The sequence below is a fragment of the Ctenopharyngodon idella genome, chromosome 10 (genome assembly GCF_019924925.1).
Source record: "Ctenopharyngodon idella isolate HZGC_01 chromosome 10, HZGC01, whole genome shotgun sequence".
Taxonomy (NCBI): Eukaryota; Metazoa; Chordata; class Actinopteri; order Cypriniformes; family Xenocyprididae; genus Ctenopharyngodon; species Ctenopharyngodon idella.
In genome coordinates this window covers 17,742,526-17,762,029 of record NC_067229.1, presented here as the reverse complement: position 1 = coordinate 17,762,029, position 19,504 = coordinate 17,742,526, and the positions used below count along the sequence as shown (strand labels likewise).

General features: G+C 39.1%; 1 protein-coding gene across 6 annotated transcripts in view; it reads right to left on the bottom strand.

Annotated features, from left to right (window-relative positions):
• grip2b (glutamate receptor interacting protein 2b) overlaps positions 1-19,504 on the bottom strand; it is a 155,952-nt gene that overhangs the window by 53,084 nt on the left and 83,364 nt on the right. For 3 of the 6 annotated variants that reach the window (XM_051907196.1, XM_051907198.1, XM_051907200.1), the window contains exons 2-8: positions 12,702-12,782; positions 10,974-11,109; positions 8,748-8,893; positions 4,252-4,338; positions 4,034-4,109; positions 2,461-2,606; positions 113-260 (exon numbers count right to left, since the gene is read on the bottom strand). In XM_051907196.1, the coding sequence (XP_051763156.1) occupies positions 113-260; positions 2,461-2,606; positions 4,034-4,109; positions 4,252-4,338; positions 8,748-8,893; positions 10,974-11,109; positions 12,702-12,782 (820 nt within the window). The remainder of the gene's footprint in view (positions 1-112; positions 261-2,460; positions 2,607-4,033; positions 4,110-4,251; positions 4,339-8,747; positions 8,894-10,973; positions 11,110-12,701; positions 12,783-19,504) is intronic. The other 3 variants (XM_051907197.1, XM_051907199.1, XM_051907201.1) reach the window with 1 other exon arrangement.

Below are 19,504 nucleotides of genomic sequence, written 5' to 3'. Positions count from 1 at the left end.
CAATTTTTTTGCAAACAATTTACATAAGAAAAGAATCTTAAAAGGGGTTTTACAATTTACAAAGAAATTTGTTTTGCTTGTGTTTGATGAATGAGGCCCATTGAGTGTGTACCTGTCCACCACGCTAGCGGATTTGATCTTGTCGATGACGATGGCCTGTTTGTTCCTGTGCATGGCAGTGGTCAGAGTAATTCCCAGGCTCGCTCCGGGCGCCTTGGCAATCTCCACCAGCAGAGGACCTGAAGCATTGGTCACCGAGTCTGGAAGGCAGGTGATAAGGACAAACAAGGATAGCATTGTTACGGTGTGGTTTAGCTGTGGTTTCTTAACAGATCGTTTTTGCAGCTTGGACTCAATAAAGAGTCTTTATGGACTGGGCAGAAAGTTCTGAGCTCTGAAAGTTTATTTCAAACCTCTATTTTCTAAGATATGACCCTTTTAACTCTACAAGGAGAACAACAGTGGGTGTTATGCTAATTGTGGCCACCCTAAATTAGCCTTCACAGCATTAGTAGAGTAAAGGGGTTCTTTCTCTGCTCTTGCAGGTCAACAACCTGCTGTTCAAAAAAACAAACAAAAACAACCTGCTGTTCATCTATATGAAATAGTGAAGATGGTTAAACAGAGCAGAGCTCTCTGGAGAGAAGCACAATGCCTCTGGAAAACGTCTGTGAAAGGACAAGCACTCTCTTAAAGTGCTCCTATTATGCCATTTTAAAGGTTCCTATTTTAGCTTTGAAGGTCTCCTACAATAGGTTTACATGCAATCAATGTCATAAAACACTTTAATTTTCTCATAATATACATTGCAGCATCACCTCATTTCTCACAGTGTCTGAAATGGTTCGAAAGAGGATTCAGTCTCTCTAAACCCCTCCTTTCTGAGAGCCTAGATCTGCTCTGATTGGTCAGAAGGCCCAGTCTGTTGTGATTGGTCTACTCTGCTCTGATTGGCAGACACCCCAGTCAGTGATTGGTCTACTCTGCTCTGATTGGTCAGATGGCCCAGTCTGTTGTGATTGGCCTACTCTGCTCTGATTGGTCAGATGACCCAGTCTGTTGTGATTGGTCTCCTCTGCTCTGATTGGCAGACGGCCCAGACAGTGATTGGTCTACTCTGCTCTGACTGGTCAGATGGCCCAGTCTGTTGTGATTGGTCTACTGTGCTCTGATTGGTCAGACAGCCCAGTCTGTTGTGATTGGTCTACTCTGCTCTGATTGGTCAGACAGCCCAGTCTATTGTGATCTGGGTGATCTGACGGCCCAGTCAGTGATTGGTCTACTCTACTCTGATTGGTCAGATGGCCCAGTCTGTTGTGATTGGTCTCCTCTGCTCTGATTGGCAGACGGCCCAGACAGTGATTGGTCTACTCTGCTCTGATTGGTAAGACAGCCCAGTCTGTTGTGATTGGTCTCCTCTGCTCTGATTGGCAGACGGCCCAGACAGTGATTGGTCTACTCTGCTCTGATTGGTCAGATGGCCCAGTCTGTTGTGATTGGTCTACTGTGCTCTGATTGGTCAGACGGCCCAGTCAGTGATTGGTCTACTCTGCTCTGAATGGTCAGATGGCCCAGTCTGTTGTGATTGGTCTACTCTGCTCTGATTGGTCAGACAGCCCAGTCTGTTGTGATTGGTCTACTGTGCTCTGATTGGTCAGACAGCCCAGTCTGTTGTGATTGGTCTCCTCTGCTCTGATTGGCAGACGGCCCAGACAGTGATTGGTCTACTCTGCTCTGAATGGTCAGATGGCCCAGTCTGTTGTGATTGGTCTACCGCTTACAGCGCATGATGGAATCAAAGCGCCCATTACCATATGTGAATTTCAGCTCTGGATCTTCTTCAGCACTTGATACAAAGTGACACGAATAGTAACGATAGTGTCGGTTTTACTGTATCAATTCGAACCTGAGTCCTCATCCTTTGGAAGTGCATGTAAAGTGGATTTGTTTTTGCAGCACAGAAAACAGAGTCTACTCGACATGTCGACAACACAAACCAAACTTCCAGTCTCAGCTACAACTACAGTGTTTGAGGGTTAAAGTAGACGTTGTTCACAGTCAGCCAATGAATACCAAAGGCTGGCATTATGCAAATTTGTTACAAACCTACATAGGTTTGTGCAGGAAGTAAGACTGGAATTACTGACGACTTGTTTCAGGCAGTTCAAAATCTTTTTTTCTTTTTTTTTCTTTTGGGAGACAATAACTTTTTTTGTTGTGCACTTTGATCTTTGAAACTTTGCAGACCTTTTACATTCACAAACAGCTGTATTACACACTACATGAAAGGTAATATCCAAAAAAAGCATAACAGGGGCACTTTAATGCTAAAATAGTTCGATGAATTCATTATTTCCTTCTAAAGTGAAACATACAAAACTAATAACATTATAATCCACTGGGACATGTGAAATTTTCATTCTGTCAATATATAAAACAAACACAACTGAAGAAACTCACCCATGATGGAGACGTCGTACTCGATCTGGAAAAGGGCTTCCTGTCCACACTGGGTCAGTACAATAAGGGCTTCGCTGTGAGTGGCACTGTGTAAAACCACTCCATCCACGCTTAAGATCCGATCACCTGCTTTTAAAGTCCCTTCTCTGCAGAACACAAGCGGAACATTCACATTTTATTGGCCCCGTTAAATGTTTAGGGTCAGTAAGGTTTTTTTTTTTTTTTTTTAAATGAATACTTTTATTCAGAAAGGAAAATAAATGCTGTTCTTTTGAACTTTCTAATCAGCAAAGAATCCTGAAAAAAGTTATCACGGTTATACAAAAATACAAACATTCATATTCATACATTATATTAAAATAGAAAACACTTATTTAAAATTGTAATAATATTTCACAATATTAATGTTTTTACTGTTTTTTGATCAAATAAATGCAGCCTTGGTGAGCATAAGAGACTTCTTTCAAAAACATTTAAAAATCTTAATTATTCCAACATTTAAAATAGAAATGAGCTTTTATATAAATGTGACTGATATAAATCATAAATATAAATCTAGTGGAATGGTAAAACAATTTTTTTTGCATTTAGCGCAAAAAGTTTTTTTTTTTTTTTTTTTTTTTAAATAAAAGCTGCAATTGATTCCAACAGAGTTTGATGATCTCTCGATATTCCACACTAATGATTAATGCTACATGTGAAATGACCTGTTTGAGAGCACAGTATTTTTCTCATGAAATGTCTGGGGACCTTCAGGAAAGACAATGCATATAATTCCCACATGTCAGTCAAGGCAGGCTTTGTCTCTATCATCAAAGGTGTCTTATGGAACATGTTCTTTCTCTAGACACGTTTATTTATTTATTTATTTTGGCAGGGTGCGTGTTGCTGATATAAGTAGGGAAATGTGCTTGCGAAGAGAGGCATTGAAAATCCTAAAACTAAGAATAATAACTAGCCATCTAATATGAGAAAGAAATATCTGGCCTACATTCTGGATTCGGTTAAAGCGCGAATAGTGTGTCCAAACATGGAAGATGACTACAGCAAGAACTTCTACATGTTGAGTTCACAAAAAAAAAGTTTTACACCAAAAAAATGAATAGTACCTTTTAAAACCTGCTTTATTCTAAATTAGGTGGGTAGCCCCTCATGGTGGCCGCCATTTTGAGATCACATGACCTGGCAAATACTACTAACTATAGGTTTGTTCGACTTGAAGTAGCGCTGCACAGACTGATCGGTGTATGATACCACAAGAGCGATTTTAAGAGCATACGGAGCCGTCTGCTCTCTAACCACACTCACAGTACCTTGATGTCAGAGACCGATCGGTCAAACAAGTCAAACAAGTCTTTTATCTTGGTGCTTATTGGACACTTTCGATGATAACAGAAAGATACAACATTATAGACAGTTATTATATTCAATGTAAGTCTAACAACACAAACTACTGAAATATATTTACTATATGGGCTATAAGTACTATATGAATATGACATGATCATAATAATAAAATGTTTTTTCTCTGTGTAAAGTGCCTTCAAAAGCTTAATTTTTGGTTGTGCATTACCTGTCAGCAGGACCACCTGGACGGACATGTGTGACCACCAAAGGGCGAGATTTGTGCCAGTCCTCATGCGATCCACCTGTATTATAACACATAAAAATCTGTAACCTGCTGTTAAATCTCCAACATTTTGATCCTAAGAATATTACAAGAAAGATTAGAATAAATAAATACAATAAAATCAAATGAGAGGCAACAAACCCAAGAAAACCCAAACCCACCTCGCATAACAAAGCCAAAGCTGTTGCCCTCTTTCTGCAAACAGATCTCGATTGTCTTGGAAATAACACCTGAGGTACTGTCTGGCGCTAAGAGAGACAACAGAGACAGAAGAGAGGCAACAGCATCTCTAAATCAGCACCTTTTACTGGGCGAACGGCCAGATCAGAGGGACAATCAGATAAATAAGCCCAGATGCAAACTGACGTTCAGCAGAAGGTCAGCCAGAAACACTGAGCTTATAAACCAGACAATTTATCTGTCATGCACAAGATAGATAGACTGGCTAACGATCACAATATATCATCGCACATGCCAAACTGAGACAATCTAGAAATGGCTGGCAAATGGTCAGAAAATAGACGGCATAAAATGCAGATATATTCATAATAGACCTTAAAGGGTTAGTTCACCCAAAAATTATTCCATGATTTACTCACCCTCAAGCCATCCTAGGTGTATTTGACTATCTTCTTTCAGATGAACGCAATCTGAGATATATTTAAAAATATCCTGGCTCTTCCAAGCTTTATAATGGCAGTGAATAGAGGGCCCGATTTTGAATCCAAAAAAAGTCCATCCATCATACAAATACTCCACCTGGCTTTGGGGGGTTAATAAAGGCCTTCTGAAGCGAAGCGATGGGTTTTTGTAAAAAAAATTATGAATGCGGAAGTGAAGAGGATAGAGCAAAACAAAACACCGGTCAAGAAGTAGAAGTTTAAAACAAGAAATTTTAAAGTGAAATGTCGGAGGATTTCCATATAAGAGAAGGGGAGCTTGAGTTTGCTGCACAGCCCTATTTGTTTAAATCGCGAGTTGCGTCTAAGCTTACGCTACTCCTACATCCTACATCATACATCGCGTCACGGGTTACTCTTGTGGCGCAAGTCTTGCGCAGTATGCGTACGGTCATCTGCTGGAAGCTAGTTATTTTAGTTTATAAAGTTTTAAATATGGATATATATATATATATATATATATATATATATATATATAATTTTTTTTTTTTTTTTTTTTTTTTTTACAAAAAAAGCATCTCGTTGCTTCAGAAGGCCTTTATTAACTCCCCGAAGCCATGTGGAGTACTTTTATGATGGATGGATGGATGGATGGATGGATGGATAGATGGATGGATGGATGGATGCACTTTTTTGGCTTCAAAATCGGGCCCCCCATTCACTGCTATTATAAAGCTTGGAAGAGCCAGGACATTTTCTAATATAACTTCGATTGTATTCGTCTGAAAGAAGAAAGTCATATACACGTTGGATGGCTTGAGTGTTTCATTTTTGGGTGAACTATCCCTTTAATGGTTGCATTTTTTACAACATGTATTCGAAATTCACTAAAACACACAAAAATATATGTTTATAAGGCTGACGAACACTTTTGTTTAAGATTGAAAAATTACTAGTTGAAAAATTCCAATCAATCAAAATTCTGCCAATAAATTGGCCTGGGGTGCATTTCCCAAAAACATTGTTAGCCAACTATGGTTGCAAGTTCCATCATTACCAACATAGTTCAACGATTCGCTGATTCCCGAAACCATAGTTTTAATGAACATTCGCATACAGCATCACAAATTTGTGTGATTGGAACTACAACCCTCAACGTGGTTAGAAGCGGTTTCTTTTTAGCATAAGCCAAATATGATAGCAAGTTTCATTATTACCTACATAGTTCAATGATTTCCTGATTCCCAAAACTATAGTTCTAACGAACATTTGCAAACAGCATCAGAAAGTTGTGTGACTGGAACTACAGCTCTCGATCTGTGGTTAGAGGCAGAGTTTCTTTTTAGCTTGATATGTGGACTTACATCATGCTCTTGTGCACAATAAAGCAAGGTAACGTAAAGTACAATCTATTTCTATATCTATTTTTTATACCTATTTTACAATCTATTTTCTATATACAGATTTTATTCTGTCTTTTAGTTTGTCAAGAGAATAAAAAGTGCAGTTTTTGAAGAGTGTGCATGTGCGAATATTCTCTAGTCACCCAGGGGAACAACGGAGTATGACTTAAGAGGAAACCCCACCATTAACTCAAACATCTCAAAATAAAGCAAAACAACGGAGAACAAAAATAATGAAGTAGTCCTCAGATGCCATGTTCGTTATTTACATCTGCAATCTGACATTAATTCGATCTCAAAACGATTAAGTTATTACTCCACCACCTGCGTGACATCATTAACAACAGTTCTATGTTGCTGAACCAATGTGGTTCATGCAAAGATTGTGCCACAAAGTTACTATGGTTTTAAAAAAACAGATGTGACTAGTTAGTTCCCTTTCGATACGGTTCACTCACATTGCGTCAGTTTTAGCTGACATTTATGGGGAAAACTCCTGTTTTCTCTGAACCCCGACTGGTTCACGTCTGTGCAAGTGCACAGACAAATAACGTTTCAGCCTGCCAAAAGGGACGGGGTTGACTGCCTACATCAGTCACACTGGAACGCCATCAGATCAGAATCTTTCTCCTTCAGCGTGAAGATCATCTCGTTGCCCGAGAAAGACTGAAGCCACTCTCTCTCGCCTCTTCTCGCATCGAACAAGTCTAACAGCGGACTGACGACACTCAGCAAGCAAGCTGATTCAGCTATCTCCCCTGTGGCCATTCAGCTTGGAGTTTGGCCCTAACCACAGTAAAGTGGTCCTAAGGCCAAGAAAGGTTTATGTGCCAAAAGTGCTTTCTACCCTGTTTAGAACTCAGGTGATTACGCTGTTAGTTCTTCCGCTCGCGGAAGACAAACAGGCACCTGATCCACTCTTTCCCATGAGGGCTCTCAGAGTGTATATTGAGCACTCTAGCCAGTTTCAGCAATCAAAGCAGCTGTTTGTTAGCTTCGTAGGGCACGCTAAAAGGCTGCCAGTTTTGAAGCAAAGACTTTCCAGATGGATTGTAGATGTGATAGCGCTGGCTTACAAGTCTGTGGACTTGTTGTGCCCCTTAGGAGTGAGGGCCTACTCCACTAGAGGTATGGCCTCCTCTTGGGCTTGGTCCAGCGGAGTCTTGATTGCAGACATCTGTGTGGCGGCGGGTTGGTCCTCACCGTCCACTTTTATCAGATTTTACAACCTTGATATCTCTGCTCTTCAGGCACGGGTGTTGTCAGTCTAATAAGTACATTTCGTGTAAGTGCAGTCTGAGCCCCTCCCTATACAGCTGTCAGAGGGGCCCTCGTTCGAGTGGCTTAAAGCTGTCGGCTTGCAGAGCGACTTCCATTCTGCGCTTGAAGCACCGCGCGTTGCATTGTGTTCCCCATAAGCGTCAGCTAAATCTGACACAATGCGAGTGAATTGTATCAGAAGGGAACGCTCTGGTTACTCACGTAACCCTGGTTCCCTGAGATAACGGGAATGAGCATTGTGTAGCTTGCCGTGCTGCTACGCTGCCAGCGAGTCATGCTAGGTGCTGGTCAGTCGAAAGATTCTGATCTGATGGTGTTCCAGTGTGACTGGTGTAGGCAGTCAAAAACGCCCCTTTTGGCAAGCTGAAATGCTATTTGTCTGTGCACTTCCACAGGCATGAACCAAGGAGTTTTCCCCATAAGTGTCAGCTAAAACTGACGCAATGCTCGTTCCCGTTATCTCAGGGAACTAGGGTTACGGGAGTAACCAGACCATTAATTTTTTTCCAATGATGCATTATACTACAGTAGCTAAGCGGCAAGTTGCGTTGTTTTTTTTTGGGAAACACACCTCTGGGCAAAGTATCTCAGTGATCATGATAGTGCCTTTGTCAAAACCATTGCATGGGGTCTTTGTAATGCCATGTAATTTTTGTAATAAGTAAGCCATTTGTAGGCTAATATCACCAAAAAGTTTGGGGCGTGACTATCCATTTGCCCGACCAATGGCAGATGGGGGTGAAGTGTGTTATTTCTGGGGCCACAGCAACAGAAGGGTAAAAATAATGACAAAGGGCAAATTCCAAATGTTTTTTTTTTGTGCCCTTGAAGGGCACTTAGGGAAGGGGATGCCATTTGTAGGACAACAACAGAATCCATTGCTCTTTTCGCCAAATTAGTTCCAAACGGCTATATTATGAACTGCATATGCCCTGCTCCAAAGTCCCTACTTCAAGAGCTCTGTCCTTCGGAGTGAGTAGGGCATAGGTATGTTTACTTCCGATTGGAATTCACCCCATTGGTCAAGCTAATGTTGCTATGCCCACCATGATTTTGATATCAAAGCATTTAACCTTTCGAAAGAATCGACAACCCATTCATTTACTTACAGATGTCTTTGCATATTAAGGTGAAATAGGAGAAAATATTTGAACATCAAAAAATGCTTTCAACATGCAGCCATGCATTCTGTGTATAATTATATATACACAACCTGAAATGCACTTCCATTTTAGCTACATACTGAGACAAAAAAATTATTCACTCATGAGTACTGGGATTGGTTGAGACCGTAGTTAAATTGACAGGGACATGCCACAACACAGGCAAAAGTCAGAATACTCAACTTCCTACCAGCTGAAGGCAGTTCATACTCCACTTCCAGCACAACGCGCTCGCCTACATTCTTTAACAGACTGATGATCTCGTCGTGACGCAGCTTGGTCAGGTTGATGCCATTGACTGACTTGATGTAGTCGCCCACATTGAGTTGATCACTCCTAAGACATATCAAATTTAACTGAATTATCACAGAATAGTACTTAGAAGAGTTGTGGATTTGTTGAAATCCTAACTGTAATGTTAGCAATAGTGAGCAAACACCACAGTTTTGTATTGTAATTACTGAAAATATAGTAATTAAACAGTTTAGCTAATACCTGCAAACATTTTGGCACATCATTTTTTGTTTAACAATGTAAAAGTCTGCCTTTCAAACATTTGACTTAATTAGCTTTGTTAGCATTCAACAGTTAATGTAGAGAAATTAACAAGATGACGTCTGACGGTCCAGAGAAGCTTTCCATCAATGGTCACAAAAACAGAGAAAACAATTATATTTTGAATGGAAAGTAAATGCAAAGTAAAAACTCTTTATCTGTTGTTGAACACTCCACTGGGAGTATAAACATGCTCATTTAGATGCTAATTAGACAAATGAATGCTATTCATTCCCTTTGTCCTCTGGGCGTACATGAGCTTGCACAATGATGCCTGACAAAATGTGTCATCAGCCCAGACGTGCTCCATAACATCCTCATATCAGCCACAAGGAAAGAAGAAATTACTCAAGATGGGAAACTTTGATACATCCTGCACATCACTGAAATTAGTTTAATCAGTGAGAATGTGGGAAAAGAAATTTAATGGAAATTTATCACAACATATCTACCTATGTATGAGAATGACATTTCTAGCTACACGCTCGATTTTAGGCAGTGTTGTGTTTCGAAATGTAAATCAGAATGTAAGTTTTACTGCAACACAAGTAAATGTGGCAGAAAGTGGCTGCTTCTACGGTCAGTCTTTCTGGTCAATGACTGTAATGGCAGAACAACAGTTTGAGCAAATTAGCTAAAGCTAGCTAAATTGCTGCTATGTTTAGCTTATAGCCAGCTACCTGTTTAATAGAATAGATAATTGTTTCAAACATTTGAGTATTGAGGCTTACTGCCACAGTAACACAAAAATGCTAATGCTAAACACTAATGTTAAGTATGTAATGTAACACAACTACATGTTGCTACATTAGCAAACATTAGCATAAATGAGCTGCTTCTACGGTCAGTTTTCTTTCTAGGTCGACTATGGTAGAACAACAGTTTGAATAATGCTAAGCAAGTTACCCAAATGGGCTTTTCACACTTTAAATAGTTAACCTTGGGTTATACTAAACCCTGCGTAAACGGAATCCTGGGTTATCTTGCTTCACGTTTCACACTGCTCATAATTTATCCGTAGTTAACAATTAATCCTGGGTATTCGTATGCTGACGTTTCATACTGTACATTCCTAAACCCTGGGCTAACGTTCTTATTTGCATATGTGCAGTGTCAGTGTCATTGATTGGATGAACACAGCATGTGACCTCTTGCATTGTGCATCTTCGTATTGCCAACTGTACTATCGAGCTTATACTGAATGGACATTTCGGACTATAAAAGGTAAGAATGAAACGGCCTCTTCTTCACTCAAATTGTTGTGTTTTCTCTCAGCATTTCACAAACGCTGAATTTACTGTTTATATACCATATGAGATGAATCTATGAGAGTATGTGTGACCCTTGGAAGTTGCGTGCATATTAGTTAACTCATACAATATGAAACAAAAAAAAAGATGTTTGTAACAATAAGATGCAATTTTAAGTAGTGATGCATCTTACTACACACTTTGCACTGTTGCATTCCGAAATGTCAAAACGCAAGTCATAACACAACAATATGTGTCACAACATTAGCGAGCATTAGCATAAATTAGCATATTCTATGGTCAGTTTTCTCTTAGCTACATATTAGCTAATGTAAACAATACACAAAAAAGAAATTTGTAACAGTAAGATGCTAAGTTGTGGCACATCTAATTTCACACTTGAATTGCACTGCTGCATTCTGAAATGTGTCAAAACACAAGTCGTAACGCAACACAAGTACGTGTCACGTTAGCGAGCATTAGCACACTTAAATTGCAAGTCAGGTGATCACTTTGTCATTCTGTGATTGGCTGATAAAGTTAACATTAAAATTAATGTTATTTTCTGCATTCATTTGTGAGGTTGCATTGACTTCAGATCCAGTCCTCACCTCGCCGCAAGTCCACCCGGCCGCAGGTTGGAGACGCGTGGTTTGCCGTCTTTGTCTGTGCCGCCTGAAATGGTGAGACCCAAAGTGCTGCCTTCTTTCTTAATCAGCTCAACCAGCGTAACCCCACGCAGTTCTTCTGCCCAGAAACACAAAGGACAAACACACACACACACACACACACACACGCACACAAGAGACAGAGTCGGCACTGATGGCAACATGGTTTTATGACACTAAATCTCTCAGATAGTCTCAGAAATTATATGGGATATGCAAATGAGCTGTGTTTCTCCCATCTAAATAAAGATGAGAAATATTATGAATTCTCAATATTACAAATCCTTGAGATTGTTTTAAAATGTTACAACACAACTAACTTGCACTAATCTTTAGCTCATGCTGTGACTATATGAATTCCTAAACAAAAAATACAAACTAAGAGACACATGAAAGAAAACATCTATTAAACACCATAGTGCAGCAGAAATTGTAATGCTACATTTTTGAATCCAACTGTGTCATGAAATCTCTCACAGAGCCTAATCTAATCAGTGTCTGTGTGGGTTTAAATGTGAACAGATTGGAACTAGAATGTCTTCCACAAGTAAAAATGTAATGGATGATTGCACACAGCTCCATCTTTTAAAACTATGATAATGATTCCTGTAATATCTGTCCTGAAATAGCCTTAATCTGTCATTTTGTCAATTTTGGTTAAAAAAATTAAATAATGAAGCCTCTGTATATTATGTTATATCATGTTATATTTTTGGGGTTTTTTTTTTTTTTTTTTTTTTTTTCAGAAATTAATACTTACATTCAACAAGGATGCATTAAATTGATTCAAAGTGACAGTAAAGACATTTATAATTTCAAATAAATGCCACTTTCTATTAATCAAAGAATCCTAAAAATGTGTTTCACGGTTCCCACATAAATATTAAGCAGCACAACTTTTCAACATTGATAATAATAAGAAATGTTTCTGAGCAGCAAATCAGCATATTAGAAGGGTTATGTGACACTGAAGGCTTTGCATCACATGAATAAATTACATTTTAAAATATATTCAAAGAGAAAACAGTTATTTTAAATTGTAATAATATTAAAATATTACTGTATATTTCTGATCAAATAAATGCAGCCTTGGTTAGCATAAGAATAAAAAAAAATCTCTAGCATTAGTTTTGCATGAAATAACAGTTACAACTGCTTTGGATGCCTTACATGTACAGTAGGTTATAGGCTACACACAGAAGGCTGAAGGATCACATTAGTTTAATGAAAACCAAGTATTTTACAACATGTAAAATAACATTTGAAAATGCCTGTTATGCTTTAAATCTTGACGTCATTTTGAAACTTTTCCAAAGTAACACTTTGAGTTGACTCAGCTAATCCAATTGGCTTTAAAGAAGAAAGAGGTCTTGGATCAGCAAGTGCTTCCAGCTACAATAGCAGAATGACTCAGACAAACACTTCTCGAGAACCGCAGGAAACATCTGGATAAAGCTGTAACAACACCCTCAAACCCCCAGTCTTCTGCATCTCAAACAGCCATCGAAACCAATGTGGCAAGAACAACTCAAACATCCCCAATGGAAAAAGACACAGGCACAATCCCCAAGATCAAAAGACGCTGAAGGAGTGGAGCGAGGCTGGATCACCCTGCGGTGGGAGTATTTGTGTGGGCACAAACAGAAGGGATAGACAGGTAGTCAGGCGTACCTGGGATGCTTTGTCTTCTGGATGTGAGTGTGTTTTCTGCTCCCGTCGAGTCCTTGTTCCCCTTAGAGTACGGCCCATCATCTGTAGAATGAGAGACACATAATCATTAAAAAGACCTTAGAGGAAACAGTCCACAATGAATGCAGTGTATTATATTTTTGTCACCTCTGTATTCATACACAGATGAACTGTCTTTTTAACTGTAGTAAGTATCAGCATCCAGGGACATGCTAACAGTAATAATCAGAGAAACCGAATCATTTGTTATAGAAAGCACTTGTGTGACAAATGTCTTTTGGATTGTTTTCTGTCAAAGTGAATGCCTGAATGCACTCGCTTCATTTTGAGCGGATAAAATATTCATGAGCAGCACAGTTTTAATTTCTTCAGAGTTTCTACATAAATTAGGATTTTCCCCTCATGCACTGGGCTCTTCAGTACTAAGCGTCTCTGGAGCTTCCTTATGCTTGGCACAATTCAGCTCATCTTTTAACGCCAGCAGGACAAACACTATTAATGTATTGAGGCAAAATAAGGTAACAACCTGTTGCCACCATTGTTATGATACTAATAAGCTCATAAACTTTGCTTGTGACTTTCCTTCAATTAAAGACAAAGGGCCAGGTTTACTAACAGCTTGGGTCAGCGCAAACCCTCTTTTGCCATTAAAAAATCTCCTGTCAGGATTTACTAAAGACACACAGTGAAAAATTTGTGCTGAAACGGCGTGGACAGGGTTATGTTTGCGGCTGACCTTATTGCATATGCAATTATAGGAGTTTCCCTTACAGATGCAAAATTTGTGGGAGGAGAGTATTTAAATGAATCACGCAACACGATTTAATAAGGTTTGCGCTCATCAATTTACTGGTATCTGCATCATTATTTAAAAGCATGTCTTAAACCAGACATTAATTTGCGCTGCTCTTGGTAGATTGCGTTGGTCATTATGGGAATGATTCGGCTGTGTCTGTGTTCTTTAAATTGCGTGTCGTCAGTAGATCACGCACAGAACTTTTCACTCCCGTCAGTGCTTTTTTGGAATTGCGCTCTCACGCTAATTTGCCCTGTTTAGAACCTTCTAAAATTGTCACATATTTTAAAAACCTTACATATAAAAAGCAACCTATTTAGTGAATCCTGTATGAAAGCTCAACTTACTAAAATATTAAAAGAAACATTTTCTGAAGAGCTTCTGAATGTGTGTGGTGCTCGACTGTGCAAAATTCCACGTACAGTCATATGCTTAAGTGACAGTATTATGTGGTTGTTCAGCATGTGTTTTAGCACGGTTTTCCACGAGGGTGTTCTGAGGGGCTTTAGCGTGTTTAAAATGTTGTTATGCAGTTGTTAAGGTCTTCTGAGGGGCTTTTAGCATGATTAGCACATTGCTATACAGTTGTTAGGTGTTCTGAGAAGAAGCAAAATGTTGTTTTAGCATGCTTAGCATGTTGCTATATGGTTGTAAAGGGTGTTCTGAAGAATTTTAGCGTGTTGTTATATGATTGTAAAGGTGTTCTGAGGAATTTTAGCATGTTGTTATATGGTTGTAAAGGTGTTCTGAGGAATTTTAGTATGTTATGCTGTTGTTCTGAGGGGCTTTAGCATACATGATATTATGTGGTTGTTAGGGTGTTCTGAAGAATTTTAGGTTGTTGTTATGCTGTTGATTGGGTGCTGTGAGTTGTTTTTTTTTTTAACATGATTAGCACATGCTATTGTTCAGGTGTTCTAATGGATTATGTTGTGCTGTTCTGAGTAGTTCCAGCATGTCATATATGCTGTTTTAGGATTTTTCTAGCATGCTTAGCACACTGCAATGCGATTTTTAGGGTTTTCTGATTGTTTTTAGCATGTTTAGCTTATTGCTATGCAGTTGTTTTCCGAGGGGGTTTTAGTATGATTAACAGTTATACAGTTAGGTTGTTCTGAGGTGTTTTTATCATGTTTAGCTTGCTGCTATACTGTTGTCAGGGTGTTCTAATGGGGTTTTTAGTATGATTAACACGTTGTGTTCTGATGGCTTTTAGCATGTTTAGCTCTGTTTAATTATGTTTAACATACCACTGTTATGGTTTTCTGAGTGGGTTTAACACATTATTATGTGGTTGTTAGGGTGTTCTGGGTGGCTGCTAGGTGGTTACTTAATAGCCCAAGTCAAAGCAGCCCACCCTCAAATTTCTTATATTCTGGTCTCTCAATTGTTTTATTCCATTCATTCAATGTCAGTATTCTTCACAAATAGTTTATGTGAAAAAGTTTAATGCTTAGGGTTAGAGGTTTGTTCAAATTCATAAGCCCTAGCAAGCACCACTAAATTACCATAATACAAACTAAATTCCATTCTATTTGGACTTTGACTTTTCATTGAACTGCACACCTCAGAACACACCCTCATTAGGACAGGACACAACGCAACAATGCATTCAAGCTCCAGCAATCATGAATTCCCTTGTGTGACCAAACCAAATAAAAATAGAATAGAATACCTTGTACAGCTCACCAAGGAAGGACAGAATGAGACCAGACAAGTGCTAAAAAACGTACATGCCTTAGTGAGAATGCGAGGCCAGTCTGCGGGAAGCAATCTAAAGTGTTTATTGTTGTATTTGTGAAAGCTATTACTGACAGGGCTCAACGGTGGGATTAGCTTCCACCGCTAGCACAAGACCAAACCAACGAAACTCCCTCCCAGCCTACAGAAAACTCCAGCATATCGGCATTCACAGTGATGAGCGGCATTCGTCTAATCCGCTTGCTCAAGGGTTTTGGAAACCTTCACGAGTCACCTATCAAAGGAAGCGATTTAGCTGTGACGGGTACCTAACTTACAAAGCACACAGTCATCTGTTTTTGTCATGCACTGAAGTGCCATTCCACAAAAATAGGTAAATAAAATAAAAATAATCCTAGCTTCACCTGGGCTTCTGCAGGGTCTGGAAGGAAACTGAAGCTACATGCATAAAGACTTTAAAAAAATAAATAAAAAACAAGCAAACAAACAAACAAAAAACATTTTACAGTTTACAGCCATAACATATGCCAAATAATATAATGCACCTTTTCTGTTTTGGGAGGTAAAAGGAGAAATTCTGGATAACTTGATGCCCTAGTTACTATCACACACACACGTTTGTTTTTGTATGGGGACATTCCATAGGCGTAATGGTTTTTATACTGTAAACCGTATTTTCTATCACCCTACACCAACCCTACACTTAAACCTACCCATCACAGGAAACTGTGCACATTTTTACTTTCTCACAAAAACTCATTCTGTATGATTTATAAGCCTTTTGAAAAATGGGGACATGGGGTAATGTCCTCATAAGTCACCCTCTCCTTGTAATACCTATGTCATACACATGTCATTATACAAATTTGTGTCCTGATATGTCACAAATACACACACACACACACACACACACACACACAGAAAAGTAACAGCGCAACGATTCGCTGAACAATTTGAGGTATAATTCCATGAGCGATAGTAGTGAGGTTTGCATTAGAAAGCACCGCTAAGTAATTATTGCACATTATAGAACAAAATACCACATTACTATAACAATATGCAGATCATGATACACCAGAAACTGTTGTATTCAAAGACTATTGTGAATGCAGGCTATTCAGCAAGAACACCGTTTAGTGACTCTTTTTTAAAATAAATTGCTCAAATGAATGGCTCTAATTAAGCTGAAGATGCGGTAGCTATAATCTGAGAGAGCTCAAGTCTCTCTTTGTTTAAACTCCACGTCCTCCAGTAATTACTCCCCATTATCAGCACCAAACAGCCAGAAGCTTTGCCCAGGAAAGAAACCTGCGACTTGGGTGATATGTGCTCCACGCACTGATTGCAAAAACACACATACACAAAGATACTCACACATTCAAACTTTCCAAGAAACACCAACAAAATGCAAATACATGATAGTAACTAATATTGCAAACTCATTGTGCCCCCACAAACAAATTTACATACAAGGGCTTTTCTTGTACATGGTACAATCAATCACATGACAAACATAAGGGCCATGATACACCAAGCCGACAGTCATTGGGCAATGTCGGGCTGTTTTTGGGCGTCGGTCGAGTTACTTTTTCTGGTGTGTTCCACACCATTGGTTCTAGTCGGACACTGTCAGGGTTTTTTCTCCAGCATGTTGAATCTGCGTCGGTAAAAGAGAACTCTGATTGGCTGTTCAGCTTAGCGAGCGAGTCAGATCACAAATAAAAGCAAATAAAAGTGAATGTGATGAAAGCGAGCAAAGAAGTCAAGATGGTACAGACAGGAGGCTGTTATTATTTCATGTCATCTTACCTGAGCATGAGCATTCGAATGCGCAAATATTTTCATAACGAAATGAGCCAAGTGGAATGGAAAAAGTAATCAGCATGAGTCATATTCAAAATTGTAAGCAAGCACTGCTTTGTTTACGGTTTGTATATCTGCAGTCCTTGTTTTGATCTCCCTTTCTGAATGACGAAAATAAACTATTAATAACTGCTGATATAGACAGTCATTCCCTTATATGTAGGTACAGATGCACATGTTCAAGTGCAGCTTTTTGATGCAGCTGACGAGAAGCAACGACACAGTCAGGTTTCGTCACCACTAATTCTTTGACATCAGCTTGGTGTGTCCCGGGCTTTATGCCGGGCCATCGGTGAGTGTCTGTCAAAGACTTTATATATAGGAAGACGGTGCATTCCTATTACTTATGAATGGGAGAAATTACAACACCCAATATGGCGAATAAGCCCCACCTTCTAAGTGAAAGAGCCAAACGTTGGTTAGTAAAGTCATCACGTAACTGCAGCTGCCGTTAGAAGCTCCAGTTGCTATAGAAACAGGCAGCGTTCTCAAACTCGCGCTCATGACTGCGCATGAGCATTGGCTGGTCTATCATGGAAAACAAGCTTTTTAAATGCTTTTTGAACATAAGAAACAACCTGTATGATAGATTTCATTGGTGTTTTCAAATATTAAATTTAATCATAAACTTAGTGAACAGCTTTGGAGAATTTGATGTTTCCCCATTCAAAAAGATAGGAGCTGCACTTGAACAGTTGAGATGCAAAAGCCTCTAAGTGCCATCTGAAATTTTCTTCTAAAATGAAAATTTTTATCAAACTTGTATGTTTAGGTTCAGTAATTTCACTTTAATGGCAATTAATAGGTCCCTTTCATTGCCATTAAAGTTAAATAACTTAACATAAACATACAAGCTTGATAAAAATGTTCATTTAAGAAGAAAATTTCAGACGGCACTTAGAGGCTTTTGCATCTGAACTCTTGACTTGGATGCCCGAGAGGCGTTTCAAAGATGGCCGCCGAGTGAAATGACTTGTCTTAAAGGGACTTTGGTGTCTGTCTAGTTTAGTAGTTATTCCACACTTTGGCTTTAGTCTGCATGTTGCCATCGCCATCAGGGCAGTCAGTGTGAGAGAGATTGCTGATTGGCTGTTCAGTTTCGCGAACGTGTCTGAACATGAGAATAAGTGAAAGTGATGAAAGCAAGCAAAGAAGTCAAGACGGCACAGACAGAAGGCTGTTCTGATTTTACGTCATATTACCTGAGCATTCCATTACGTGAATATTTTCATAACAACATATGCCGCCTGAAATGAAGAAAGTGAACAGCATGATTGATATTCAAAATGGTAAGCAAGCACTGCTCACACAAAAATTTTTACTTTCAAAATCAGAAGATGTGAGCAGTGGAAAGAAAAACGTTTTAAACGTTTTTAGAGCAGCATGTCATGCACAAGATGCTGCTAATACTGTTAATGGGTTAGTTCACCCAAAAATGAAAATTCTGTTATTAATTACTCACGTCTGTCATTCTGCGCTCTGACTTAGAACCCGGAAGTGCTGCACTGTGTTTACTACGTGATCATAGTATCTGATTTCGCAGACAGTTTCTTTCTGAATATAAAAATGCCAACACGACGTAAAGTACTTGCTTTGGCCCTTGTTTTGGATAAAAAGATGGCTAAACCATGTAGAAAGAGAGTTGCTGGGTGTGGTATTTGTGGTATTTTGACTTTAGCCAGAGCCTGAGCACACAGCGCTCCCATTCTTCATTAGTTTACGATCTCTTTAAAAGTCATATCTAATACATTATTAGATAGAACTGTTAAACAAAGAAAGTAAAAGGTTCCATGTGGTTGATGCCCAGTGTCGCTAGCTGAGCAGAAATACATAATCATGTTTTGCTTGGTCCTTTCAAAGTTTGGTAGGATTTCCTCCTTAGCAAAAAGGTTGTGAAGTGCCTGGACTTCAGCGTTGGTCCAACTGGCTATATATAGCTATAAATATATATATAAAAATGGTGTGTGCCAGTGTTTTGCATGCGTTCAGCTAATCAACGTACACTTGCGTCACTGGTAGTTCCTATTGAGCTGAGTTAGACCCTACTCTGAACCATGAGGTTGCCGCCTACATTTTGGAATAGGGAGCTGCCAAATGTTGTCTTGGTAGGCAGCACACTAGGTTTTGTAACGGATCACAAATCTTCACTTTTCCTCACTGCAATGCTAATTAGCATGTTTGCTTTGAAAACCATCTTATTTGTTTAGTCCAAAGCACACCCGATGCATATTTAAAAGGAACAGCTGTGCACACACGAAATGATGTGATTGGCAGCTGTGAGGCTTAATGGTGTACTTTAAAATACTGGTTTGGGTTAAATGTACCTATATTGCTAAGTGCTATTGCGTTACATTAAACAAATGGATATTTAAAACAAAACAGTAGCAGTTTGAGTGCTTTCAAACGCAATTAACCCTTTTACCAA